This window comes from Didymosphaeria variabile (assembly GCF_027946475.1).
Source record: "Didymosphaeria variabile strain IMI 356815 chromosome Unknown scaffold_8, whole genome shotgun sequence".
NCBI classification, from domain to species: Eukaryota; Fungi; Ascomycota; class Dothideomycetes; order Pleosporales; family Didymosphaeriaceae; genus Didymosphaeria; species Didymosphaeria variabile.
The window spans coordinates 2,790,778-2,817,699 of NW_026611627.1; the positions used below are offsets into that span (position 1 = coordinate 2,790,778).

At 50.7% G+C, this 26,922-nt stretch overlaps 10 protein-coding genes across 10 annotated transcripts; 3 read left to right on the top strand and 7 right to left on the bottom strand.

Annotated features, from left to right (window-relative positions):
• Window positions 1-908: 908 nt before the first annotated feature.
• On the top strand, window positions 909-1,820 carry SET5_2 (SET domain-containing protein 5; the record flags this gene model as incomplete). Its single annotated transcript, XM_056219894.1, has 1 exon — window positions 909-1,820. One exon carries the CDS (start codon window positions 909-911, stop codon window positions 1,818-1,820), a length of 912 nt encoding a protein of 303 aa, XP_056067021.1.
• Window positions 1,821-2,000: 180 nt separating this feature from the next.
• N0V89_011161 (uncharacterized protein) lies at window positions 2,001-2,786 on the bottom strand (the record flags this gene model as incomplete). The annotated part of the gene is made up of 1 exon (XM_056219895.1): window positions 2,001-2,786. One exon carries the CDS (start codon window positions 2,784-2,786, stop codon window positions 2,001-2,003), a length of 786 nt encoding a protein of 261 aa, XP_056067022.1.
• A 5,839-nt stretch (window positions 2,787-8,625) lies between these two features.
• On the bottom strand, window positions 8,626-13,056 carry N0V89_011162 (uncharacterized protein; the record flags this gene model as incomplete). The annotated part of the gene is made up of 3 exons (XM_056219896.1): window positions 8,626-10,999; window positions 11,055-12,337; window positions 12,445-13,056. The coding sequence occupies 3 exons, from the start codon at window positions 13,054-13,056 to the stop codon at window positions 8,626-8,628; spliced, it is 4,269 nt and encodes a 1,422-aa protein (XP_056067023.1).
• An 800-nt stretch (window positions 13,057-13,856) lies between these two features.
• N0V89_011163 (uncharacterized protein) lies at window positions 13,857-14,831 on the bottom strand (the record flags this gene model as incomplete). Its single annotated transcript, XM_056219897.1, has 4 exons — window positions 13,857-14,008; window positions 14,071-14,145; window positions 14,199-14,532; window positions 14,592-14,831. 4 exons carry the CDS (start codon window positions 14,829-14,831, stop codon window positions 13,857-13,859), a joined length of 801 nt encoding a protein of 266 aa, XP_056067024.1.
• A 2,002-nt stretch (window positions 14,832-16,833) lies between these two features.
• Window positions 16,834-18,484, top strand: N0V89_011164 (uncharacterized protein; the record flags this gene model as incomplete). Its single annotated transcript, XM_056219898.1, has 3 exons — window positions 16,834-16,893; window positions 16,941-18,302; window positions 18,353-18,484. The coding sequence occupies 3 exons, from the start codon at window positions 16,834-16,836 to the stop codon at window positions 18,482-18,484; spliced, it is 1,554 nt and encodes a 517-aa protein (XP_056067025.1).
• A 406-nt stretch (window positions 18,485-18,890) lies between these two features.
• On the bottom strand, window positions 18,891-19,944 carry PHB2 (Prohibitin-2, subunit of the prohibitin complex (Phb1p-Phb2p); the record flags this gene model as incomplete). Its single annotated transcript, XM_056219899.1, has 3 exons — window positions 18,891-19,220; window positions 19,272-19,696; window positions 19,773-19,944. 3 exons carry the CDS (start codon window positions 19,942-19,944, stop codon window positions 18,891-18,893), a joined length of 927 nt encoding a protein of 308 aa, XP_056067026.1.
• A 709-nt stretch (window positions 19,945-20,653) lies between these two features.
• Window positions 20,654-22,146, top strand: N0V89_011166 (uncharacterized protein; the record flags this gene model as incomplete). Its single annotated transcript, XM_056219900.1, has 3 exons — window positions 20,654-21,260; window positions 21,354-21,968; window positions 22,019-22,146. The coding sequence occupies 3 exons, from the start codon at window positions 20,654-20,656 to the stop codon at window positions 22,144-22,146; spliced, it is 1,350 nt and encodes a 449-aa protein (XP_056067027.1).
• A 221-nt stretch (window positions 22,147-22,367) lies between these two features.
• Window positions 22,368-23,395, bottom strand: N0V89_011167 (uncharacterized protein; the record flags this gene model as incomplete). Its single annotated transcript, XM_056219901.1, has 2 exons — window positions 22,368-22,955; window positions 23,009-23,395. 2 exons carry the CDS (start codon window positions 23,393-23,395, stop codon window positions 22,368-22,370), a joined length of 975 nt encoding a protein of 324 aa, XP_056067028.1.
• Window positions 23,396-24,801: 1,406 nt separating this feature from the next.
• N0V89_011168 (uncharacterized protein) lies at window positions 24,802-25,186 on the bottom strand (the record flags this gene model as incomplete). Its single annotated transcript, XM_056219902.1, has 2 exons — window positions 24,802-24,987; window positions 25,088-25,186. The coding sequence occupies 2 exons, from the start codon at window positions 25,184-25,186 to the stop codon at window positions 24,802-24,804; spliced, it is 285 nt and encodes a 94-aa protein (XP_056067029.1).
• A 733-nt stretch (window positions 25,187-25,919) lies between these two features.
• Window positions 25,920-26,511, bottom strand: N0V89_011169 (uncharacterized protein; the record flags this gene model as incomplete). The annotated part of the gene is made up of 2 exons (XM_056219903.1): window positions 25,920-26,263; window positions 26,322-26,511. The coding sequence occupies 2 exons, from the start codon at window positions 26,509-26,511 to the stop codon at window positions 25,920-25,922; spliced, it is 534 nt and encodes a 177-aa protein (XP_056067030.1).
• Window positions 26,512-26,922: the final 411 nt, after the last annotated feature.

Genomic DNA, 26,922 nt, shown 5'->3' on the forward strand with positions numbered 1-26,922 from the left:
AGTACACTGACGTAGTCTCGAGACTCAATGTCAACGTTCCTGCTGAGTATTTCGAATTAACCAGGCGGCGAGAAATCAACCTGCGCAGTCATCGGCCTGTCTTTGTTTGGGCAAACCAAAGCAGACCTGCCCCTTAACAAAACGAGTGCGCCAATGGCTGTGAAGAGACCACACCAGCCCATCGTCCCAGTACCGTAAACGCATAGTTATCTCCGTAAAGAAAAGCACATTGCAGGGTCTGAAGTTCAGACCAGACCTTTCTCGCCAATTCTTAGATAATAATTTCCATTAAGGAATTCTCGCACTCGGTCTCGGAGTATATATCAGCCCAGTGACTTGCTGTAGAAGCTCTTCGCTGAGAAAGGAAGTTAACATCTTAGCATGGCAGAGGGATACAACTTCTCATGTAGTATTTCGCTTGCCGTTTGGTTTGTTGCCCATTGTTTCGGGAACTGACACTCCAGTGACAAATACAACAATTCTCTGAGCTTTCCGTGCCTCAAGATCTCGATCATAACATGCTGTTTCCTTAGGGCAAATGCGTCCCAATTCGCTCTCGGAAAAGTGTCACGGTCTTTACGACGGAGAAGCACGAAGCACTAACCAAATATGATAGCCGAGCTCTTGACGCGAAGTTGTGGTTTCTGATGCGGTGATCGTCGCAAGTGGATGCCGCTGCTGCGCGACACTGCAGGCATGAAACAACCGTCCGAAACATCAACCGACTCCATCACATCAACCCCAGATTACAGACCTTCAACATTTACGAGCCTGTTTACCTCTCCAGCTTTGGACAGAAAAGATCGATAATGCACATTCTACCTTTTCTCGTGTCATTGCCTGCCAATTACGCAACATGCCCAAGCCACATCTTCCAAACACAATGCCCTTACCCTCCGCTTCCTTATATGGTAGAACCGAGCCCTGGGAAGGGTCTCGGTGTCTTCGCAGCGCATATCTTGGAAACCGGTTCAATCATCATGCGCGAAGCCCCGGTCATAACAATAAAACCTCCAAAGCATGCTCCAGGAAGCGCCTATCCACTACCTATAATTTCCGAGCTCGTGCACGCAGAATATGATCGTCTCTCCGAGGCAAAGAAGCATGACGTGCTCGACTTGACATACTCCGTCTTACCAAGCGACATCCGACGATACGGCGACAACCTGGACATCCTCGGCCTCATCTTCCGCAACAACGCGTACGACACCGGCTCCGAGATCGGACTCTTCCCCAAGATTGCGCGGATAAACCACTCGTGTCGACCCAATGCAGCGTACTACTGGAACGACAAGCTAAAGCGACGCTTCGTCTACGCCACCCGCGAGATCGAAGAAGGCGAAGAGATCTTCGTGTCATTTATCTCCCTACTCATACCCCGCGAAGAAAGACAGAAGAAGCTCGCTCGTTACGGCTTCACCTGCACGTGTCCAGCGTGCTCGCAACACCCGGTTGATCTGCACCACTCGGATAAGTCCCGCGTGGATATTGAGCAGGCTATCCGAGCTTTTTCGGCGCAGATGAACTTGACAACCCCGACGCATCCTTCTGCTATTCGGAAAGCGCGCAAGAATGCGGATTCGAGTCTGCAGCTCGCTAGTTTGGTGGAGAAGGAGGGGCTGGCGGATTATTACGCGCAGGCGTATAGGATTGCGGCGATTAGCCATGCGAGGGTAGGAGACTGGGAGAAGGCGACTGTGTGGGCGAATGAGGGGTATAAGAGGAGAGTTATGGAAGATGCTGAGAGTCCGTGGACGATGGAGATGCATGAGTTGACGAGAAGGTTTATCGAGAACTGGGAGGCTGAGTTGAAGGGATAGGGCGCGAGCTGAATAAGATCTCTGAGGTTACTGGAAGAGGCACTGGATATCGTTGTCATGAGTTGAACAAGCCATGAGCTATATCACTTACGTGACCCACATCAAGGTGGAGGCTAGTAGGAGACTGAACTGTCGCCGTCGATAAATATCCAATTTTTCTCTGACTTATCTGACTAGCCCCTAATCCTCCGCAGTCGCCCCACTTCTTCTACGGCCTCCGTCTTCCTCCTGGTCGTTTCCGAGTAGACTACTCTCCTCATCGGCGACCTTAATTCCCTTCTCCGCATTCTTCTGCAGGCTCACCCAGACAGCAGCACCGATAATTAGCATTGCCCCGAACAAGCTCTCAACCGGCGGCGTGGTTCCCCATATAACACGCTCAACAACCAAAGCAAAGACGAGCTGCAGGTAGGTAAGATTAGTTGCTCTTCCACCCTTTTCTCTTTGCAAGCCTTCAGTGAGGAGAAATTGGAGTGCGAAGCCTGCGAGACCGATGATGGCGATGAGACCCCATTGACTGAGGTCTTCGGGCATGACGAAGTGCAGGTCGGGATGGATGAGGATAATGAGCGCGGATCCGATGGTAGAGAGGAACGCGAAGTACGTCACGCTGATGAGTGAGTGTGCGCGTTTCCCTATGACGCGAATGGTAGCGTAGGCTGTTGATGCGCCAAAAGTGCCAAGCACAGCAAGAAGAATGGCAATCGTCCTTTGCTCGGCCGAGACAGTAGGGAGAGAAGGGGCTTTTGCACCCAGCATCCCAAAAGCAAGGAGACTCAAAGAGTTGCTGCTTGGATCTTCCACGGGCTTAGATGGCTCGCCAGAGATAGGGTCCAGGGGCGCGCTTGGGAAAAGCCATGGTGGACGAGCAACGAACAGGACGCCGGTGAAGGCAAGGAGACCAGCGAGCGCTTCTTTTACGGTGTATGGCTCTCTAAGCCAGACCCAGCAGACCAGAGCTGTCATCGTGGGGATGATGAATGTAATCACTGTCGCATCAGCAAACTCAAGCCAGGAGAGTGAATCTTTGAACGTTGATCAGTATTATGACAAGTAAATCACGTCAAGACAACTTACAATACAGACCAAACAGTCCGATGAAACCCGCGACCCCGCGTAGTATTAAGAGTCCAGTCACGCCCTGAGACCGTGGAATCTTATTGTACCATATGTACAAGCAACTCAGGACAGTTGTGCAAGACATGCGAACGAAGATGATCTGCAAGGCATGGAACTTAGTTTCGTAGCCTGTTGCCAGCAGTTTTGCTGCGGTGTTCATCTGTCGCCGGTTAGTGCTTTAAGCCTAGATAAACTCGAAGACAACGTCGCGCACTATTGATCCACATGTCTGAGCCAGAAATACAAGGAACAGTCCAAAGTTCCTCTCGTAGAAGTGTTTCAGATTCCGGCTTGCGCTAGACTGCTGAATTTTTGCCTCTGTATCTTGCTCCGGGATATCCGTAATTGTAGTCGTAGGAGTATTTTCTGCTCTTCCTGCAACTGATTCGGTCGTACCGTAAGACCTCGTGTCTGCCATGATTCGAATATTTACAAAGTTTGGCAGGATAGTACGAAGGGCAGAAGTCGTCTTTTGAGAGACCCACCATTGTCGGGTAATGCGTGCCGCCACTGGCCGGCTGATGCCGGCCTAGCCCAAGTTGGACATAGTCACCAGACGCACTAAGGTTTTTGCTCCCACCTTCACGACAATCGAAGACTAGCCCTGACACACTGCATTTCGATGGCCGGGAAAACACGACTGGATACTTATAGCTGAACACATGATCGGTTGCTAGCCTCGCATATTGTTCACTTAGGCGTGAACCGGGGCATCGCTAAAAGTCCCGGTAGAAGTATATATAGCATGTTCTCTACCACACTTCGCGAGGCTGTACCGACATGAATAATTTTGTACATTGTACTGCATGAACTAAGCATGTGATTTGGGAGAAGACTTGGAATTTAACTGCTCCTATTGAGCTATCAAGTGCACGAATTGACTGGGCACTGCCGCCGCACTTCGTATTGAGTACCTAGGTACATTCACGTCTTGCTCACTCGTTGTGGGCGATTACCAGGGGGTACTGCCCATACATGACCATGCATTAAGACCCTTAGCGAGATGATGGCCACCATAACCAGGCAAAGGTGGACCGGAAGCATAGAACGCACGTCCTTCTTGACCTGGGCATGCTTGCTCATCTGACAAATGCCAGCTGCCAGTGATTCCGGATCGATGTTGTCAGAGGACAATTTATAATTGTGTTGCAAGTACTCAACCATCGCATTATCGCCCTCCAGGACCGCAAGTTCGAATGGCGTCCTCGACGCATGGTCCAACGCGGACAATTGCGAGAGCGCGCCAGCGTCGATGAGCTTTTGGACCGCAGGAATATTTCCCTGCAAAGTAGCGTAATGCATGACTGTTCGTCCTTGTGCATCACGTACATGTACATCTGCACCGTTCTGTAGTAACAAGTCGATTACTTGCGCACTTCGACTGCTTTCAGTAGCGTAATGTAACAACGTGCGTCCCTGGAGGTCGCGTGCGGCAACAAGGGCGCCGCTACTGGCAAGGAGGCTGATGACTAGGTCCAGATTCCCTCTCTGACATGCGAAATGTAAGGGGAGATTTCCCTTCTTCGTTCGTTATCTCGAGACAACTACTATCGCCGTTATAGCACCGGAGCAGATCTTCCCGTTTGGAACGGTTGGTCCATGCGACATACTGTGGTATCGTCATGCCCTGAGAGTCTCTCGAAGTGTTGTCGATGTCGATGTAATGATATTCGATGAGGCTTTGAACGGCGGAATTGAAGTGTACGTGAAGAGGTGTTCGCCCGGTATTATCCTGGTGGACAAGGTCCGCACCGTAGCTGAGTAGTTTGCTAAGAATCCTATAGTCACAGTTGGCTTCCACAGATTCTTGAAGAGGTGTTCTGTGTTGAGTTAATTTTGGCAAGAATAGGCGGTCGGTTGATGAGATCTTACGCTCCAAAATCATTTTCAGCGTCCACTACGGCGCCCTCCCGAAGAAGTCCTAAGACCATTTCATAATGATTCTCACGCGATGCAATCTACCCCAGATGTTAGTGTATAGGTCTGTAGATAACAATATGGACAAACTGACGTGAAGTAACGTACTCCCATACGCAGTGGTGTCCGATATTCCGACCCTTTTGTTTTGTATCAAGTTCCTCAAGAGGGACCAATCACCTTTTAAACAAGCTACATACGGTGTGCCCTGTATATCTAAGATGCGATGCATTGTCAGGTTGCAAATCATATTGAATGTAGGCACGCGGGCAATACTTGCAACTACTAGAGTGAATCGTCGAGGTAAAATCCTATGCAATCGAAATATTACGTGAAAACAGAGGCCTTCCCTCCAGCATAGCGTCTTGTGCATAGTCTTTCCTTCCTTAGTCCAAGATCTAACAACGGTGGGTCCAGATCGCAGATCTACAGACCACTGTGGGTAATACGCAGTAACCCAATGCTGCACTCGATATCCGGCTGGTACTGCAAGGTCAGTTAAGTATGCGCTTACGCTCCTTGGAAGATGTTCCCGTTTCGTGATCGTGGCTGAAGAGTTTATGAATGGCGGGCCTAGTTGTGCATACGGCATCTGAGGTCGTATAGTTGGTTTGCCGTCCTTGAAGTCAATGCCTGATCCCACATGCTCTGCCAATAGGACATGATCAGGATGCGCGGTGCATAATAAAGGTCGCAGGTCTGCAGTCTGTCTCTGAATCTTGACCAGCAAGGCTCTAGTTGGCATTAGCGAGGGTCACGAAGATGATGGGAGTATCCTGACGAACATTTCTGTTTCAGTCGCCGCCGTTGAGAATATCTTTAGCCAATCGTCAAGTGTGCTATAAAATTTGCGCATTCGTCGATTTGATGCGATCCATGACAAACGCTCCCGAAAATGGTGGGTACGACTCTGATCTAATCGGAAACTGCTCCTTCTAATCTTCTCCTCAATCTTTTGTGTATCGTAGAGGAACTTGTGCAGCTGAGCCTTCAGAAATGGATCCAAATGTAGCTCTGCTGGCGCCGCATCTTGTTCGTAGATTCGGACAAGATTCCAGATAGATTGTTTCAAGCATTGTAGCTTCCTCGCTTGAGAATGAATTTCCTCCGGTAGTTCAGAAATATCAAGTATAAAGTTGTAAATGAATTCACAGCTTGCCCCCGCAGCCCCCCAGCAGTGTGAGTATACTGGCGACGAATGATGTTGGATCCATTCCAGTAAGTTGGGCTCCAGGAACGACCCTTTGATTCAAGCAGCTGCGAGGGATCGGCGTCCTCGGTTAACGTTTCATTGGTCGAGTGATTCTGATAAAAGTCCGAAGTCGTTCAACTGGATTCTAATAAGACGTGACTTACCCACGATATCGTTGTACTTGAGCCGCAACAGCCTGAGAAATCAGGCGTGGCTGACTTGGTTGTGCAGCAATGAATCAAATGCCGCACCGGTCGAAAAGCTGCGAGGCAAGTGAGGTGGGCAATGCGGGGGGCTGACTGCGCAGCCACATCGCGTATCACCACGAGTGACATCAAGGCTATTCCCATGCACATCGCCTCACTGTACGAGAGAAAACGCCGAAAGATGCTGTGAGGCTATGATACACCGGTTAAAGGACTGCGAGGCTACTCTGTACCGGTCAAAAGACGCGGCTATGTTAATTTCGAGGTCGCACAAGGCAAAAATCAGGGTAGTGACCACGCACTATAAAATACAGACAGCCGACTGATGCCTCATTCCATTCACCTCAAATAAGGCATTTTATATTTTCACACCGAAGTGACTAGTCTCTTAACGCACACGGTAGGTCTGACTGCATGGTCTATTGCCTCGTGACAAGGCTGATTAGGTCCTAGCCATCCATCACAAACCAAATGGCCAACGCTTACAAGGAAAACGACGAGGTTGAGGTGAAAGACGGAGGTGAGCACAAACATGATCCTCACGGTCGAACAGCGGCATATGATACTTAGACGGGGGCAGGAACTTGGTTCTCAGGAGTAGTTGTCGAGCCCGGCTCCAGTGGGACGAAATACCGTGTACGAATATCGCGCCCAGATCAGGAAAGTAAGATTGTATCAAAGACGAAGGACGAGTTACGTCCGAAGAGCGCCTAATTCCTTCGGAACTACTGTTCCTCGCCGGCCTACCCTTGAAACCAATGATTTCTATTGCTATCAGAGCCGTGATCAATTTATTGTCCCTCCCTGAGTACTACCTATGTGATCTGGCTGCAGCCTGTACCATCGGATCTGCCTGTCAAGTGATGCGATTCAACGAAACCACATGCTGCATGGGATAACTAGCAACTAGATGGGATAGCCAAGGACCCGCGGGTCAGACACATTTTTTTCTGAAGCAATGGGACTTTCGTACAATAGCTTGTAATAGCTCCATGATGAACATGTACTGACTGGAGTGCTTTTTTTGAATCGTGGATCGTTGATTACCATCATTACACCTGGTCGGCTCTTCGGAACGGTCCGGTGACTTGACTTAGGCGGCAGTGCTGGGGCGAGCGATTTAACAATGGTAAGGCTATCGCTCCGTAGAAATGTGCAACTGTGCACGGGCCTTTGATGAGTCGACCCATGTTTGCAGGGCTGTGAAATGGCTGGGTAGGCCTTTCCCCGCACCCGCCCGACGGGAGCTCGCCTTGTCACTCGTCGCTCTTATACCTTGTTTCGCAATTTTGTCTTAAAAGCACAACACGTCCAACCACGCAGCATGGACGGGTCGCCAAACGAAAGAAACCGCTGGTGGCTCCGCTTCGCAACTGCGCACCGCAACACACCAGATGCCCATGTACTCTTGGACATATTGAAAACGAGGCTTCAGCGACATGTGGCTGTTAGTCTTTCTACGGTCTCCCACAGTTCCAAGTGCGTCGTCTGCGTAACGGCAATCTGCGCCGTCGCTCCCAGCACAGTAGGCATGATACTTGAAGGCCTAGGGTCTGCGAATGGGTAGGCTGACACCCTGGGGCCAAATTGTATCTAGTACTCACCGGCTCAGAAGGTCTCTCAGCAGCTCGCAGAGCTTGCAAGGCCCTACTCAAACCCCGTTTGAGCCTGTCGCTGGAGAACGAGCAGCAACCACCATGGCTGCTGATCAAGGCCGGGAGGACAACGGCGAACAACACTCTTTTGCGACCTACAAGCGGCCTGAGTTTGGCTGTGCTGCCAAAGACCACGCCTTAACCAGGAAAATGACCGACAACGTGTCCGAATATACCTCCAATGCAACGATGCCCAGCCCACGTATGTCTCCTTCAGATGATGCCATACAAATAGCACCACGCTAACAGGACCTTTAGGTATCGGTACGACGTGACTCAGCCTCAAACTTGCTGGAACGAGACCGAAGTCATCCCGACCATTCCTCGATCTGATGGACTATGCCAACAGCGTATACTGTTCGTGATGATCTACAACGAACGCACGGTTTTACGTGGACACGTGCGGACCGCAATATTACTGTGCACACAGCGAAGCAGCTTAGTGGGCTGCCTGAAGCGAGAACGCCCATATGTGCCCTGGGACGGCAAATTATTGGCTTTGGGCTTTCCTGTGCTGGCAATGGAGTTTTATACCCAAGGTCTTCGGCGTCTGGGGCTGTCAAAAAATACGAAACGCGCCCTTCACGTTTCACGCTGTTATCTGTAGTGTAGAACTAGGTGCCTAAGCATACATGTAGACACTCTGAAGTTGCTTCAATTGAGAGCTAACGTGAGTGTAAGCGCCCTCCCTTCTGTCATACAATCATGATGTCCTGCTAGTACCGCGACGAGTAGAAAAAGACCATTGCCGACGACAATACAACCAGACACGTGAAAATCTGATAACATAACGGAGAACGTATGCAATCAAAAAAGTCGTTTCCTATCTTAACGTCGGGATATGGGACGTAGTCATTGCCTCGAATCATCAGATGATATAGGTCCTTGGTATGCTGGGCTTTTCCGGTTCCCTCAGCTTTCATATAGGCATCGTGTAAGAGGTATGCACAGGCACGCGTATGCTCGTTGTGTTTACCGTCTCGTTTCCCATAGAATGCTTCGTATGATGAAATCGTCTGAGTAAGCAAGTCAACAGCTGTGGGCCTCGATTTGGCCCCGAGCCGCAACTTTGCGCGGGCGATTTTGCAGTCAATGCGCCACTTTCTCTTGTCTTTATCTGCCCGCTTCGTCGTCGTTGACGTTGTTCCCAAGTCCGTTTGTGTGGGTCCAGACCCTGTATCTGGTCGCTCCGTCGTCGGCGGCGGTTTTTTCAAGTCCGTTCGTGCGAGTTCAGATATGCGCTCATAGATGTCCAGAGCTTCCTGAATTAAACTCATATTGTCGAATTCTAGCAAGACATCGGCGATGCTTTCGTCCACTTCCGCAATCCACGTTTCGTTCCCAGAAAACAAAAATTTGATAGCTAACTTCGCATCATCTAGAGCGATGCGTGACTTCTCCAATTCCCTTGGTCTGGAGCGGAAGAGAGCAGGAAACTTCGCCCAGGTGAGATGGACCCTAGCTTCTGCGATCTTTTTCCGAATACTAATCTCAGCTACGTCGAGTTCAGCCTCTGGTCCAAGATATGCCTCCTTATTATGTATTCTGAGACGAGCCCTCTTTGTGGATCTGTCAGTTTGGAGGCTGATTTCTCTAAAGCTGCTGAGAACCTTGGCTGCTTCCTTTGGACGCATTGATCTGCAATACAATTCGATCAATTCAAGGAGACACAGCCACTTTTGCTGTTGGTCTTTGCGCTGATTCGCGCATTCCTGAATCACTTCTTCCAGAAACTCTGCTGCTTGATTCCAACCCGTGTTTCGCTCCCTTGGCAGGGGCGGCAGTATGTAGGCTTTGGCGAGAAGGCGAGCCAAATGAGGCTTGAACTTAAGACCCTTGGCATAAAGCTTGCGCATGAAGTCCATAATGCATACTGCATCGTTGTAGCGCCCTTCGTCAAGGTAGACATGAATGAATGTGATGACAGATTGTACCATATTGTCAGAGCATTCGTAGCCCGGAAACGGATTGTCTCCTTCGCAACTTTGAACGAATTGTGAGAATCTTTCGAAATGGGGCATGAACGGCAGTTTGAGAAGGTAGGTGGACCGGTGCGTGCCGGACAATTTCTTATCGAACAAGTACTGAGCAAGGAGTAGGCACAATGCCGTTTCATGTAGTTGAAGCAGGGTTCGTCGCCCCATGCTGTTAGTTACCCAGCTGCGTACCAGACCCTGGATCGTTTCGTGCATGAAGTAGCAATGCGAATTGCCTGGTTTTCCTTTCGGCTTAGCTTTCCCAATGAAGTTGCAGTTCTTAAGAAAGCCCAACATATCCCAAAGCTTCCCGACGGTCTCCCTCTTCTCGTAATTTTGTTGCAGGAGAGCAAGGTCTATCTCGGAATTATCGAGGCAAGAAAGCTCAGCCAAGAGCTTCAGTGGAGCACTTGGGAATTCGCGATACTGTCTGTAGTCTGTTTCACTGTTGCTGTTGTACGGAATATCAGCGACAAGCGGGAGGAGGAGGCGAAGGTCCTGAGGGTCATCCTTGAGTATATGTTCAAGGTTCTTGATACCATCCCCGCTTCGCATTTCTTTGTACCAGGTGGCCGGCGAAATCCCACTCTTGTGAAGGTAACTGGCCACCAACTTAATGAGGATAGGCAAACTGTACTGTTGAAGTATGCTATCCATATCCGCCGTTGATGTCAGAACATCTCTATAGTAGCTCTGAAACAACTGTCGGCGGGCTTCGAGCTCCAAACCATCAACTAGAATGCACGACTCGTATCTGCATAGGGTCAGCTCGTCTAGGGTATCTCGACAGTTCGTCGTAATCAAGATTTTCCCAACGTCTTTCCCAACGTCTTTTGGTAGAAGCATTTTTACCAGACGAGCAATCGGAATGCTGTCCAATCCATCTACCACCATTATCCATGATCCATTAGAAGATAAGCTCAGCCACCTGCTCATGGCAACAAACGGATCTTCCATTTCTGTAAGTGTCAATTTGACCCGCTCGATAACTTTGAGCAAAGTACTGCGCAAACGAGCCTCTGTGCCGGCCTCCAACCAAAAGGTGTGTTTTCTTTCCGTGAACACTTCGGCCTTTCTGAATCGGTTGATGTAGTTGTATGCCAAATGAGACTTCCTAGTCAAAGTTTAGATTATGTGCTTAGATAGCGTTGGATCCTGGAATCACTTACCCTACTCCGCTAGTCCCATAGAGCCCCACACAGCTGCGCTTGTCAAACATCTTGCTGATCTCCTTATCGAATTGGTGGCGACCAAACAAATCGTTAGATTCATATTCATCATTCTTCGGACAAGTTTCCAGCGTCGAGAAATGCTCTTCTTGGTCTTTCGCTAACGATGATGTTTGAGGTTTCTCATCCGACCAGTAATTGTCCTGAAGAATCTTGAGCTGCCAATGCTTGCCTCTCTTTCTAGCCCTCTGCAAGGGGTTGCGAGAGTTACTTAAGCCGTTGACTGGTGTCTTAGGCGGCTGTACGATCGTTCTGAAGTGGTCCTCGAGCAGTCGTTCTAACCTTCTTTCGGCACTTTGACTACGTGCTGTTAGGTAACCTTCGGGTCGTTCTGACCTCTTTTCTACCATGTTAGACAGATGTGCCAGTTCAAACAAGTCCATGTTTGCCTCCCAGATAAAGATCCTTCGAGGTCGAGGTTTCATCATGTCTGCAGTAAGACTGAGAAATTGCTTGAAACATTCGTGATTGGGACCTTCCTGGCGAAGATATTGGTTCCATGACTCCACTACGTTGGGATTATTGTGGTACGAGTAGTCTGGCGAGTACGTTGGTGTGTCCATATTCTGTTCATTTTTGCCCCTGAGGTCGCGAAACTCTCCGAGCTTGTTATCATTCCACCCATACGCCCAGACTGTGGCCAACTCCAGGAAGACACATCCAAGCGAATAAACATCGAATGAACGCCCGTGAGATGGCTCACTCCTATATTCCGGAGGCTGATACTCATAGGTACCTAGACCACCGTAACGCGCCGGACCCGTGCCGCTGTCGTCTTTGTGGTGTTTCAAATTGGCCATGCCAAAGTCGCAGAGCTTCCAGATGGGAGGAGGCCCGGAAAAAAGGACAATATTCTTTGGTTTAATGTCGTGATGGGAGCAGTTGTACTTTTCAATCTTCGAGTGGATGAATGTAACTGCATTAACAAGATCTTGAGCACACCGTAGGATCATGTTTCCGCGCTTAAGATCATCAACCAAGTTACCAGGTGTGGTGACCTGAGTCAACCACTTCTTCATGTTGCCACCGTCAGCATGTTCGAACAGCATGTGGAGATAATCCACTGGATCGTTCTCCTGTGAGGGATCTTCTTGTCCGGCAATAAAGCTTGCATAAAATTCTACAACGTTCGGATGTCGACGCGCGCGTATGGAATGGACCTCTTGCATCCTCGTCGTCTCATCGTTGCGGAGCTCAACTTCCTTGTGCGCAAGAACCATACTCTAGAAGGCGATTATTAGGTTATTGGGATCTCTTTTAGGAGCGTGGAGTCTAAATTACTCACCCGAATGTGACTTGGCTTGTCAGTCTGCAAATGACCGTTCGCTACCTTCACGCGATACACCTCGCCGCCAGACCCTCCGCCTTCGTTACCCAGGTACTGTTCAAATGGGAAACGGAAGGAATGTCTAGGAAATTTTGGTGTGATTTCTCGACAAAGCACTGGTGGGATGATCCATTGTTTTCGAGCTAAAGCGTCCGCGATGTCACCCAAGTGTGGTTTTGTCTTCAAGAACTCTACAGAACAGTAATGCGTATCGTGTGTGTTCTGTTGTTCGAAAATATGATCCGTTGTCGGGTGAGCTTCGAGGAAAATGGGGATTATTCGCCACGATTGACCGATGAGAATGAGAAGTGCGTGGAGCTTTAGTGCGGAATCTAACACGAAATGCTTCAAATCCGCAATCTTCATGCTCTCAATCGGTAGTTTGGGCTCTTCTCGTTTCACATATTCGATGTCGTCCTGAAGGCTGAGCTGTAACTTGGTTGGAGCACCCGAGCCATACAAGTCGGTGATGGACGAACGTGAAATGAATTTGACTTCTCGAAATTTTCGGAATTGATAGGTCGTGCGCATCAATTCGCGTTCGATATCCGCTTTCAGACGGAGACTGGCAGACTTCTTCGCTGACCTCTTCGCTGACCTCTTCTTTTTCGACATCGTGATCGTAATGTGTTACCACAGTGGTAGCTCGGATGACACTATTGACAGTAGATACAAAAGTTCAACTCAATGTACAAACGCGTAGATAGAAAGATGAACATTTTAGGTAGCCCGGCAGCCTGAAGGACCACGAGATAACGTTCCGAAGTGATCAAACGAAACCTCAGCCTCGCCATGAGTCTTCGCAGGTTTTCGATGTCTGCCTAGGCGAGGCGTAGTAGGCAAACCAGCTGCGTGTCACTGCGGTCAGATTCGTGTTCATATTAGTTTATTCGCAAGGCTATGCAAATGATGTCTAGATGGCTTGCACCGGTGAAGACCCTGCAGGCAGGGTCGCTCAAGCAGGCAACTGGGGCTATGCAGAATTCTCACCAGCTTCTTCAAGTAATGCTCCAGAACTTACTTCAGGGCTTTCCTAGAGATTTGAGAGACATGGATTCACTGCCCGGATATACGCGGCTGAAGTCAACGAGTGCAAGAGACCATCTAGGTTCTCTTGCGCGGCATCCACCGAGTTAGGATTAGCGCCGTTGTGTCAGAAACATAAATACTGAGGCCAGCACTGTGCATCACATTCAACTATCAATTCTTTTTCATGTCATCAGCAACATACCTGAAACATTTCGAGGCCTCTAAAAAAGGAAGTTGGAAATTTATTATTACAAGGCACATCAAAAAGTTAATTCAGACCTCAGATATGCAACCAGCTTTGGCCGTCATGCGTCAATACCTGGGTAGAGCACAGATCATTCAAATTCTAGACTGTACAATTATAGCAATGCTACAGATCGCTATATCTAGACTGCAAAAATACCAAGTGTCCCGCGTATCATCTTCTTCGCACAAACGGCGTTTCCAGGCGTTACCATCGTACCTTCAGCAATGAGCTTCGGCCCAGGAACAGTATAACCCGAAATGGCGGAGTGAATGTTGATCTTAATTCCAGGATCTAGAGGTAGAGTCACACGTCAGTCTATATTCGACGCTTCATCTAGCCACGCACACACTCACCACTCGAACCATACAGCCCAGGAATCTTAATCGTAGCCGGTGCCAGACTCCCACTTCCCGCAACGGTAATCTGATCTAGACAAGATTAACTTTCAACCCCCATCCATTCCGTAAAGAACATCACTTACAGCAACTCATATAAAACTGCGCCCCACCCGCACTCTGCGCCGTATGCAACGCCACCACCTCCGCCCTCAGCAAGTAATCCCCCGGCGCCAGCTCCACCGGAACCTTGAAATCCACCTTCCCACAGCACTTGTTCATATCCTTAACGCCCCAGAAGTCGTTGTCAGCAGCGCCCTTATTCCCCGGCGCAGGCGCCCACCCGTTCTCGTAGACTTTGAACCACCCGGCTGAGCCATCGGCTTTGGAGGCGTCGGGGACTTTCGAGAGGTAGATGAGGACGGGGCCGTAGTGGTTGCCGCCTATGGCTTCGCTGCCGCAAGAGCGATCACCGGGTTGCTTTGTCCCATGCATAAGCATAACGTTACAAGAAAAAGGGGTATGCTTCCCCTTCATACCTGATGCATCTCCACCGCTACAGTGTCGCCGGCGTTCACAGCACATTTCCCAGCTACGCCAGCTGCGCCGCCGGCATTGCAGCGCAAGTCATTGGAGGTCACGCTAGTAACTGGGCTGTTGCCTCTAGGCATGCGAACACATGTGTTTGATTTGTCGACGCCGTTTACCCATAGCTGCTGGAAGATGGCATGGGCGGCGGTCTGCTGGATGAGCAGTGCGGTTGCGAGGAAGAGTTTCATGGTTGGGATGGTTCAGTAATGATATCGAGTTTGTGGTTATGAAAACTATGGTAAGTAAAATCGACGTGTTTCGATCTACTGGTCTTAACAATATTCCGTGCGCGTAGTCATGCTATTCTCTACCAAGCCGGCATGCATCCTCGCTCACTCGGCAGTTCTGCATACAACATATAGCACCTTATCGATATTGGAAGCCGAATTGATAGCTTGAATCATCATTGATATTGTGGCGTATCCGTTGTGGACGAATTGGTGAGGCTCGTGAGTCCCAGTAGTATAGCAATATATGATATCTAATATACCCGCAATAACCGGGATTGAAGATGTAAGATTCGACCAGTGGAAGATGCTGCACCATGACCCCATGACTTGCGACATCTCTCTAAGCGGCCGAAAGAGCAATAGCCCTTTCCAGTTGAAAAAGAAAACATTCAAGAGAGGTCAGGACCAAGATTCGAACAGACGCACTTCGACAACAAAAATATAACTCAAGGTTAGGAACTCTAGATTTCTCCGCAGACCTTTTTGAAACTCTGGATTTCTCCGCAGATCAACTCCACTAGACCATGCTAGTGGGTGTACTTGAGTTATATGACTAGAGGTGAGAAACGAATTATATATAGTACCAAAATTGTAGACATCACAGAACTTATTGTCAATTAGTGAATGACCAGTTCAGGTCAAAATCGATACGCATTCAGCGTCCAGTGAATGGTACCGGTAACGATAGCGTGAAGCAGAATCTGCTCACCTACCCGACGACTTTGTCCCACGTCCGAACCGGCTCGTGAGGTTCTTGTTTTAATCCAAGAAGCGTTTCGTCAACTTATCGCCAGCCTTCTCCGGGATTGATGTCGTGAAGAAGTCTGCCAGCGCCCCCACGAACTGGCAATCCTCAAGCCACTCTCCGTTCAGCTGTCTTTCCTTTGTAGTATCCCAAAGCCTCCGGCGTGCCCGAGTGCCAATCGCCATTTCTCTTTTCCTGAAATCTCGATAAGCCCGCTCTTATGTTATTCCCTTGAGCAACCTGCGAGACCAAGCCTCTCCGAGACTCCTCCTACGACCCCTTCCCTAATCCTATACGAAATGCTATTCGTTGGACCTTGTTTCTCCTCGCTCTTTCGACTCCACAATCCGGCATTACATAGCTTCTTTTGACCGCGCAGGCCTTGATCTCTTGCTTGATAGGTTCGCGTGCTGCATTTTGTGCATGCAGGAGCCTCGATTTTGTGAAGAGATTCCTTGTGAGTATCATCTGAGAATGGCACATCTATAAAGGGAGTTTCACTGCGTCCGTCCTCGGCCGTGGCGCATCCACGTTAATAGAGTAGCTGCGATGAAGATCCCCCAACGAACATCCACAATAAGATTGCCTGAGTCGAGTGGCCTTTCGTGGTTGGCACCAGAGAAGGCCGACACGAGTCCCTAGGCGTTCCTGTTTTTCGCTTCTTGAGGATGGGAAGGTTGAGGCTGGGGAGGAGTGGTGACGGGGCCCAGACTCTCTTCCATTGTGCAACTGCACTGAGGATTCTACGCCTTTTCGTAGACACAGTGTCATCACCGCATTCATCTGTGCTCCACAGGCCTTGTACTCTGTGACTTATCCAATCTCTTGCCTTACATCACCAACACGTTGTTCAGGGGACGTGCCGGGAGAAGATGGAAAGACGATTGCACAGCTAGCCGCAAGCGCCAGCGGCTGCTCCCGCCTCGCATTAAACCACTTTCAGCGACGAGGACAATTCCGCGTCTACCCCACGACTGCGGCTGGGTACGGAACGTTGCCGCGGTCAGTTACCGAGGGAAACCAGAGGTTCCTAAAACAAATACGAGCGACACCATGCCGGTAGCTCCAGCTGTAGCCGCGCCCTCCACATCCCGAGTGGACTTCGCTCTGTGCTGCTCTCTATGCAACTTGTTTTCTTCCCGGAATCACATTTGGCAGATCGATTGAACTTATTATACGATTGATTGACTGAAAATAGCACGAGCTCTAGACACTATGCCGTCGCTAGCCCGTACTTACCGTACAGCTTCGCTCTTCTCGCGGAGTGCGACAAAGGTATTCACATATTCTCCGCCATTGACTTGCAATCTAACAGCTCGCAGACATACCTCAACGTCGCCCGCAGCTTCTCAACGACCTACCGCCGCAATGAAATCAACAAGATATACTCCTCTCCCGCTGCCGCAATCGAGGGCATGCAGTCCAACAGCACGCTCCTCTGCGGCGGCTTCGGCCTCTCAGGTGTCCCGGATACGCTCATCAATCAAGTAAAAGACACACCGTCCATCACCGGACTAACCGCCGTATCGAACAACGCCGGTGTCGTGGGCTCAGGGCTCGGTCTGCTCCTCGAGAGCAAGCAGGTCAGCAAGATGATTGCAAGCTACGTAGGCGAGAACAAGGTGCTCGAGCAGATGTATCTCCACGGCGAACTCGAGCTCGAACTCACGCCCCAAGGCACGCTCGCGGAGCGCTGCCGCGCAGGCGGCGCCGGGATCCCCGCTTTCTTCACGCCCGCGGCCTTCGGGACCGTCGTGCAGACCGGAGAGCTGGCATTGAGGCATAACCAAGACGGCTCGGTGGCGCAGTACTCCACGCCGCGCGACGTCAAGGTGTTCGGCGGGAAGTCATACGTCATGGAAGAAGCGATCAAGGGGGACTACGCCTTCATAAAGGCATACAAGGCAGACCGACTGGGGAACCTGCAATTCCGGTTCTCAGCGCAGAACTTCAACGGCGCGATGGCGCGGAATGCAAAGGTTACGATTGTGGAGGCAGAGCACATTGTTGAATGCGGCGAGATCGAGCCGCATGCTGTTCACGTCCCGGGCATCTACGTCGACCGCGTGATACAGTCCACCGCGCAGAAGAACATCGAGAAGGTGGTCAATGCGAAAGACCCCAAGGATGCGGTCAGCGCGCTGGGTGCAGGTGACGCCGCGAACAAGCGCGAGCGTATCGTGCGCCGAGCAGCGAAGGAGTTCAAGAACGGCATGTACGCCAACCTGGGTATCGGCATGCCGATGCTTGCGCCGTCCTTCGTGGACCCCTCCATCGAGCTGCAGCTTCAGTCTGAGAATGGTATCCTTGGTCTTGGGCCGTATCCGCAGAAGGGCGCCGAGGATCCGGATCTGATCAACGCGGGTAAGGAGACGGTCACCCTCCTTCCTGGTGCGTCGACGTTCGGCTCGGAAGAGTCATTCGGTATGATCCGTGCTGGAAAGATTGATCTTACGATTCTCGGTGCTATGCAAGTCAGCGCGAGGGGCGACCTGGCCAACTGGATGTTGCCGGGTAAGGTGAAGGGCTTCGGTGGAGCGATGGACCTGGTCAGCAACCCGTCGGCGACGAAGGTTGTGGTGACGATGGAGCACACGGACAAGAAGGGAAGGCCGAAGATCTTGAAGCAGTGCGAGTTTCCGTTAACCGGGAAGGCGTGCGTGAGCAGGATCATCACTGACCTGGTAAGTGCTTCTCCTCTTGGATTCCAAACGTTGACTAACTCGCTTGGTAGTGTGTGTTCGACGTCGACTTCACAGAGGGTCTTACTCTGATTGAGGTAGCGGACGGCGTTACTGTTGATGAAGTACGGTCAAAGACTGGCGCTGACTTCAAGGTTGCCGACCCCGTGAAGCCTATGTTGTAAAAACTTCCTTTGAGTTCCGCATTGTATATACCATGGTGTCGGGATTATGCTTGGATCTGAAAGCAGACATGAGCAGATCTCAATTGCTTTGATTTAGGAAAGCAACGTTTCGCATTTGTATTTCTGATATATACTCATGCAATCGCGACCACAGACCATCAGGTGACAGAAGACAGAAAAGTACCTGAGAATGCTACATCATTAGTACAAGGCGAAGTGACAGAGAGATGGTAGAATATGCTCGTATTTAAGACAAGAGTGGAAAGCTAACCAATCAAAGCTCACCAATCAAAGCTCACCAATCAAAGCTCACTCAGCGCTTACGTTCAACTACTCTTAATTATACACTGTCCATTGTACATCACTGACCGATCCTTTTGATGCTATATCCATTCCCGCTCAACCCTCAATGACCCCTCTTCTCCTTGTCCGAAGCCGATTGGCTGACATTCAGACCCAAGCCCTGGGAGTCCAAGTACACCTTGTTCTGCGAGTTTTGCAAGATCTGTGCAATGTTCTTCGCATTCTCGAACTCCCTCAGATCGACGTATGTTCGTGACTTCTTGATAGCGTCACCAATAAGCTCAGCAGATCGTGCCTCACCCTGTGCGCGGACAACTGTGGCTTGCTTCTCCTGGCGGGCTTTGTCAACGACGAAGGCGGCGCGCTGGGCTTCCTGTTGGGCGACCTGCTTGGCTTCGACGGCGGCGGTGAACTCAGGCGAGAAGGCAAGGTGCTACAGGATGTTAGTATGCCAGGAGTTCCAACGGGTACGAAGTTTCCTTACCGTCAAAGATACATCATCGAGCATGATGTTGAATCTCGCCGCCCTCCTCACGAGGTTATCCCTCACCAACCGACTGACATTCTCACGCTGAGTGATCAACTGACTCGCATTGAACTGCGCCACCACGCTCTTGAGCACCTCATTCACAATCGAGGGCAGCACTCGCTCATCGTAGTCCGTTCCCAACGTCCGGTAGATCTGCGGCAGAGCATCGACACGCGGTCTCGAGAGCACACGGCAGGTTATGTTGACCATCTGCAAGTCCTTTGTGCCGGTGAGAGAGGCGACATTTCGGGGCTTCGCGCGCACATCGTAGGTGATGGGCGTCTCGAACCATGGGAGGCGGAAATGGGTTCCTTCGCTGTAGATCTCCTTCTGCACGCCACCTATCCTGGTGTACTTAATTGCCCGGTGACCTCCGTCCACTGTAGCTCTGTCAGCAATGTGGCATCACAACCCGGCTCCAGATGAGATCTTGGAGCTTCCTTTCAAATGACGGACCGTTGAAGAGCGCATTGTTCGCGAGGTATAGACCACCACCGATCACGACGAGAGCCCCGAGTCCACCGAAAGTGCCCTTGGGTGGTCCGCCGCCGCCACCGAATCTCTGTGTCCGTCGCGTGAGCTCGGTCTGGATGCGCTGCCAGGCTTCCTTGGGATCGGGTGCAGACATATTGGTGGATTACGGTGAGGATCGGATAGAATGTGCGATGGCGATGTCGTCGTAGTGGTGAGGTCGACGAAAGAAATCGCGGCGAAACCAGAGCTCCGGCTTGCAGGGATGATGCTCTTGCCAAGCACGATCCCCAGATGTGGGTCGCCGCTTCCTTGCACCTCGCCGCGTACTTCAGAAATAGCTTTCTCTTCTTGAGCGTGATCAACCGTCTGAGACTCTGGCAAACTTGTTGTGATATGACAGTGAATGTTTCTATTCCTCCTTGGCGGAGAAGATCCAAAACAGTGGTTGACAGGTGCTGTATCCGCCCGGCGCACGGATCATCAGGCCAATCAACGCCGGAGAGCACATGTTCCTTAAGCACAGCTGTCCAGAAGCTCCTCCAACCTTGTCATATTTTATATTCTGCGAGGTGGCTTGACGTCGTCTCCGCCTGCTCCTCTGTTGTGATACCCCTTCTTTCCTACTTTTCGACCTTGCGCTCAGATACATTGACCTGGCTGGAATTCATTGTCGCGTGGCTTTGTGCGACAAAGCTCCATCCAGCTTATTGAGAAAGAGTACGGACAACTTCAGCGCGAACTCAGTCTCTCCCTAACAACGAAAAAGAAGCTCTGGACCAATCTCATCTTGAGATCTTCGAGCTCAACGTACATACAACCAACATCCTATCACAACATACGCAGCGCAATTGCGCCCCGCCACCATGCATCTCACCTCGCGGACCTTGAAGACCATCGCCTGGTCCACCCTCGCGTTCACCACCGCCAATGCCCAGTACATAATAGACAATCTCAGCTTTGGCCAGAAAGAAGGCGAGCCCATATCGCCGAACCTCCGCGCAATTCCACACTATTTCGCCAAAGGTCTCGGCTGGGACATCGAGATACTATCCGATCGCGCCGTTCTCACACCGCCGTGGCCCGGAAACAGACGTGGAGCTCTATGGAGCGAGGACCCATTGCACCATGGTGGAGACTGGTCCGCAGAGCTGCAGTTCCGCGCCTCAGGCATGGAGCGGGGTGGTGGGAACTTGCAGCTGTGGTATACCAAAGAATCGCAGAAGAACACAGACCCGGCGAGCTTGTACACCGCGCCCAAGTTTGATGGGTTGGTGCTAGTCGTCGATCAATACGAAGGACGGGGCGGATCGGTGCGTGGGTTCTTGAATGCAGGCGACATCGATTTCAAGGCGCATCATGATCTGGACCAGCTGGCTTTTGGACAGTGCAACTACCCTTATAGGAATCTGGGACGCTTCAGCGTGTTGAAGATGCAGCAGGCGAATGGCAAGTTTGAAGTCACTGTGGACGGTAACCCGTGTTTCTCGACGGACAAGGCAAGACTCCCCTCACCGTAGTCCATATAACAAAACTAACATAGCGCACAGGTTCGGCTGCCCCCAGGCTACTACTTCGGCATCAGCGCCTCTTCAGCCGAAAACCCTGATTCCTTCGAAGTCTCCAAATTCCTCGTCTCCACCACAAATGCCTACACCCGCGAGGAGCCCGGCTCCCAGAACCAATACCAAGCCGCTCAGAACCCCAATCAGCAGCAGCAGCAAGACCAAAACCAACAGCAAAAGGTGCAACCCCCGCCCCGCGTTCACGGCAACTGGCTCCAGCGCACGCACGAGCAGAACAAGCCCATCGACCCCAACATCCCCCAAATAGTCGAAGACGTCTTCGCCGCCAACATAAAATCGCAACAAGACCAATTCGCCGATCTGCACAACAGGCTGCAAATCATGAACCACAAGATCGACGGGCTGTACGACCTGCTCGAAAAGGTGATTGCGGATAACGACCAGCGGTTCGACCAGCTAATGGGCAGGGTCACGCCGATGCACGACCAGATAGGCGCGACAATGCGGAACGTAGAGAAGGTGGAGCGCACGACGATGGAGACGCTGAGGGATCTGGAGAGCAAGGATTTCAAGGATCTGTTGAGGAGTGTGCAGCTGTCTATTGAGCGAGGACACGGCGCGTTGAGCAACAATCTCCCCGCGGCGATCACAGATAGTAAGTCATTTCGATGTTTGAAAATGTTGACAGCGCTAACGACGTGGCAGTCGTCGACAAGGGAAGACCTAGCATGATGATCTTCATATTTGTTGTTATCGTGGTGCAGGTCATGGTTCTGGGCGCATACCAGTTGTACAAGAAGAGGAGGAACAGCGCGCCAAAGAAGTATCTATGAAGGGGTTGTGCTTGAGTGTTCTTTTGTTAATGATTTGACGCGGCTAGTTAGAGGAGTTTGTATTATAGGTCTAGCTGCGTGGCGCACCTGTGGCATATAGGGCGTTTGGGTGGTACTGCATCGAGGATGAGAGGTGGTGCTTGAAGCAATACATACAGATCTGTTCAACAATGGACATATATTCCAACAGGCTGGGCCTTCAGTACTGTATACATGGTTGCTCAGGTTTCGCCGGGCCACTCGTCGCCTCCCTGGACATTCTTCAGGCCTCTCGTAGCCTTCTCCGATAACTTGACCTCGATCTTAACTTGCAGAACGTGAAGCTCATTGCTACCGGGCAATATGCACTTCAGATCCTTGATGACTCTCCATTTTCCCTCATCATATGCAAATTGTTCAGCCTGTAGATCCTGCACTTGCTCCCGCGCTGCCTTGCGGGATTCAGTGAAGTCCAATATGACTTCTGGAGCCATCTTATCCGGATTCTTAAACCTCATGAAGATCCAGACTGAGACTAAGTCGATTGCGTAGATGCCAGGGGTGACGTACTTATCGAACTCTGTCCATTTCCCGGCATCTGAGGCATCGGCGGGATTATTGTCGAAGCGGATTTGCCGGTCGAATTTTTCCACAAGTTCGTCCGCTATGTGGATAACGCTCTTCAGGCGGTCGCTGGGGAAGCCTTGTGGCAGTGTAGTCTGGTCCACGCCGGACATGACGACATCCTGCTGGTTGTTGCTGGAGGATTGTTGAGACATTTTGGATTTGAGTTCGGGATGTTCGAATTTTGGCTGACAATGATAGGTATTCTGTAGGAGTTTGAATTTGAGGAGAGTTGTATAACGAGTGAAGCAAGCCATACTGAAGCACCTTCTATTGTCTTGTGAGCTGAATATGTGCTAAACTTTGACTGATAGCCAAAGTCTTCAGCCCTTAGCTCTTCCAAACGCTTCCAAAGTTCAGCGTGGACACCTTTAAGATTGATTGCCCCTGGTCCGTCCCCATCGTCACGCTTCTTGAGTCTCATCCATATCTTAGCTGAGATGTTGTCGCCTTGGTCCTTGCCTTTCGCAGCATGGCCTCTCAAGAATGTGAATTTCTTTGCGTCGGGGTTCGTCCTGAGCTCGGCGGCGAGGGCGGGTTCCTTGCTGAACTCGAAGCTTTCGTTGTTGGAGGCTTCGTCAAAAAGAGCTTTCACGCGGAGCATGACATCTTTGAAGCGGTCGCTGGGCATTGTTCCTTCAGACATTTGGATTTGATGTTCGAGCTTTAGCTAACAATGATATTCTGTAGTAGTTTGAATTTGAGGAGAGTTGTATAACGAACAAAGCAAGCCATTAAAAGCGGCATTTTATAGTCCTCCCTGACGACTGGAGGGAGACGTTACCCATGTCCATGGAGTCAAGCCATGACTATTTGGCGCGGCATGATATGAGTACTTTTTGTGCATAGACTATCATTTTCAGACTCACTGTCGTGATTGTCAGCGTTTATAGTAGCATTGTGATAGTGGTTGGTGATGAGCATTGCCCGCAGCGATGGCCGGGCCAGCTGGTCAACAGTGCTGTCGTACAGATAACTGTGATAATCGCGCGTCCTCTCACTCTATCGGTATGTCAACAAAAGTTATGATACATCAACTTAAGACTCACATCGTGCGTCTCAGCTTTTGTTGTAGCTTTGTGACAGTATGGTGTTGAGCATTACGCAAAGCCATCGAGAGGCTCGAGAACAGTGCTGTCGTACAATGGCTCTGATATCCTCGCCTTCTCCTACTGTTTCGATTAGCAAGTGAAGGTATGATACATTGACTTAAGGCTCACTGCCGTGCATGTGAGCTTTATTGTAGGTGTGTGACAGTGATAGATGTTGGGCATTACGCGAAGCAATGGCCGGGCCAGCTAGATACCAGTGCTGTCGTACAAACAATTGATACCCTCGCTTCCTGATACTATGACAACATATCAGCTCCTCTAGGCATATGATTGCTTACGCGTGTTCAATATCAGAAGTGACGCTGCGTGCATATCGTCAAGACTACAGGCTGTCTATATCTTCATCCCGATCGTTGTAATCATCTAGATCATTTGTATGAATGCTTGAGTTATCATGTATATCTCTGTTAGTATTATATTCCCCTAGATTTGAACAGCGTTCCCTCTTGAGATTTAGTCCTTAGAACTGAGTTCACAGGCTGCAGATTGTACCTTCCATCGCCTTCAATCTCTCACCTACAATTACACGTTACTCTCTTGCATTACAACACAACAGGTACCACATCTCTACCTCGTCCCTATAGCTTCCCCTTCCCCTTAATAACATCCCTAACCAACTCCAACGCCTCGACCGCAAACCGTACCTGCCCCAAGTCAGCCATTACCGGTTCTTTCTCGTCGACGATCTTCACTTACCATATTACCCTCCCTATCACCCCCAACCCCGTAACCACCTCCCTAACCTCGCTCCCCTTCTCCCCGCCACCGCAAGCGCCACAAACCCCGGCTCCCTATACCTCGCCGTCCCCTTCACGCCCCCGCCGGGTCCCGCAGTCCCACTTTCGCTTACGCTCCATGTACTGCCTAGGGTGTTCTTCGTGTGCTCTGCCATCCTACAATACCACTCATGTTAGTGCAATGCTTATATAATCGGTAATGGTTATGGGTATACTTGCCCCTTCACGATGTCCGTCGTCGGCCCAGCATAGCCTTCGATATCCTCCTTCTTCCACCCCGCGAACGCAACGCGCGATTCTAGCGTGTACAGCGTGAGGCCGCCGCCGCGGTAGAAGGCTGATGCGCCGGGGAAGGAGAGCAGGGCGGCGGAGATGAGGCCGCCTGCTGCCTGTGACAAAGCATCAATTGACAAGTATCTTGAAGAGAACAGTGGGGGAATAGGAGTTGGATTGGGCAAGACTGGAAAGATGGATAAGGGTAAAGCATACAGTTTCAGCCACCGAGATCGTTTCCTTGCGTTCTTGAAGGAGGGAAGCTACTTCTTGGGTGATTTCGCGGAGCTCGGGGGGTGGGAAGGGAGAGGACATTTTGGGAGGAAATGAGCTGGGGAGTGAGTGTGTGAGGGAGGCAGTGTGGAGTTGTGTGTATTGATGTATGCACTCAAGTATGAATGAGCTATTGATATAGTAAACAGCGATCGGACTTCCGCGGTTGTAATTTGTAAGACAGTACGTTGCGTGGTATGACGCGATGTGGGGTAGCTCCCGTCGGAGTGCAGTAGCTCTCCACTCGCGTGCGTCGACGGCGGCGTTTGAGCCGCAATTCATGTATGAGAGAGAGTGAAGGGTTCGCATGTGTGGTGAGCCAAACGTAGATCGTACCTGTTCGTAAGGTGTTGCAAGTTTGGAAATTGGAAGTCACGACAACACTGTAGTCTTAGTACATTGTATGTATTTATTTGATTTAAATGATAATAGCGAGAGTGAACTCAATCGCCCCAAAAAGCCGACCCAATTACCATCTCCAAGATGTGAGACGATGTTTTCTGAACCAAGATAACACCCAAAAGGAAAGAGTAACGCCTGACCAGCGCCTTTCGCTAATCGGTGAGCGCTGGGTATCGTAAGGAAAGACGTATTGTTAAGGAATGCTTTGCTGTGAGTGATGGATGGGGTGCGCATGACAGCGGCTAGCACCGCCCTATTCGGGGGGGTCGTGCGATGACTCAAGGCCTATAGGACAGTCCGAATAGAAATAGTTCGGCAGTCCCGGGAGCCATGCTAATGACAGCCGCGGCCTAGCTCACACCACAGCGAATAATCACGACTGTGTCGGGTCCTGCAAGGGATGTGGCGTATCGACAGGAAAAGTCGTGGAGGGGCTCACGTGCTGTGAGCTCTCAGGCGAGTTGTTCTTGGAACTCGCCGGACTTGTTGTTGGGGAGCGGGAGACGATGTAGAGTTCGGGAAACGAGTTGAAGAGCAAGCGTTTCCAATATGCGGTCGATGGCAGGCCCACGTTCGCGAGTGATGACTTGAGTGTAGGCTTGTCGCGATTTCGCTCGAGGTCCTCAGGCAAAAGTAGGTCCTCTGTGCGAATTTCTAACCGGCTGTTGCCTCGAGGAATCTCCTTCTTGGTGACGCGCATGAAAGGCAGTTGTGGGTCTGTAGAGGCCGCCCTCTGTTAGCGAAACCCCACGTAGCGGTAGCATTTGTAACTTACCGGCATCCAGCTCGCGACACAGATCGCGCTGCGTGGAAACCTCGAGCGCTTTGCAGCCCGAGCGATATCTATAGACGAGGATATTGGTTTTGTCCTCCTCATCGAGCCCAAAGAGAGTGCTAGCCTTGCTGTGCTGACTCGAGGACGTTCCTCCCGTCGAGTTTGACTTCCAGGTAGCCATGTCGGACATTGGGTGTGGCAGACCGGCGATGAGGCTGAGACGGTGGTTACGTAGGGCTGTCGATGTACGGTCGAGAATGTGTAGTGTTTGCGAGCCACGAGCTTTGGTGGACGGTACTTTGTATAGCGAAGGGCGGTAGGGCCAGCGCACGTCTGCTGATGTGAAGGCGCAGAGGTGGAGTGAGAGCCTGGGTCATCAAAGAACGTTGAGCTCAACGTCACCTTGCTGCGCCGCAGGCATCGTGGCGCCTCGGCCGAGACAAGCTGATTGGTCAGGGTTCGGGTGTTGCGATTGGTCGCAAGCTTTCACTCAGGGAGGTTTGATCTGATGTTACTGTGCCAGTTTGCATTGCACAAGACAAGATCTTGTGCACTCCGCAGCGTTTGCCGACGGTAGGCGCGCGCAAGGTGATAGATAATG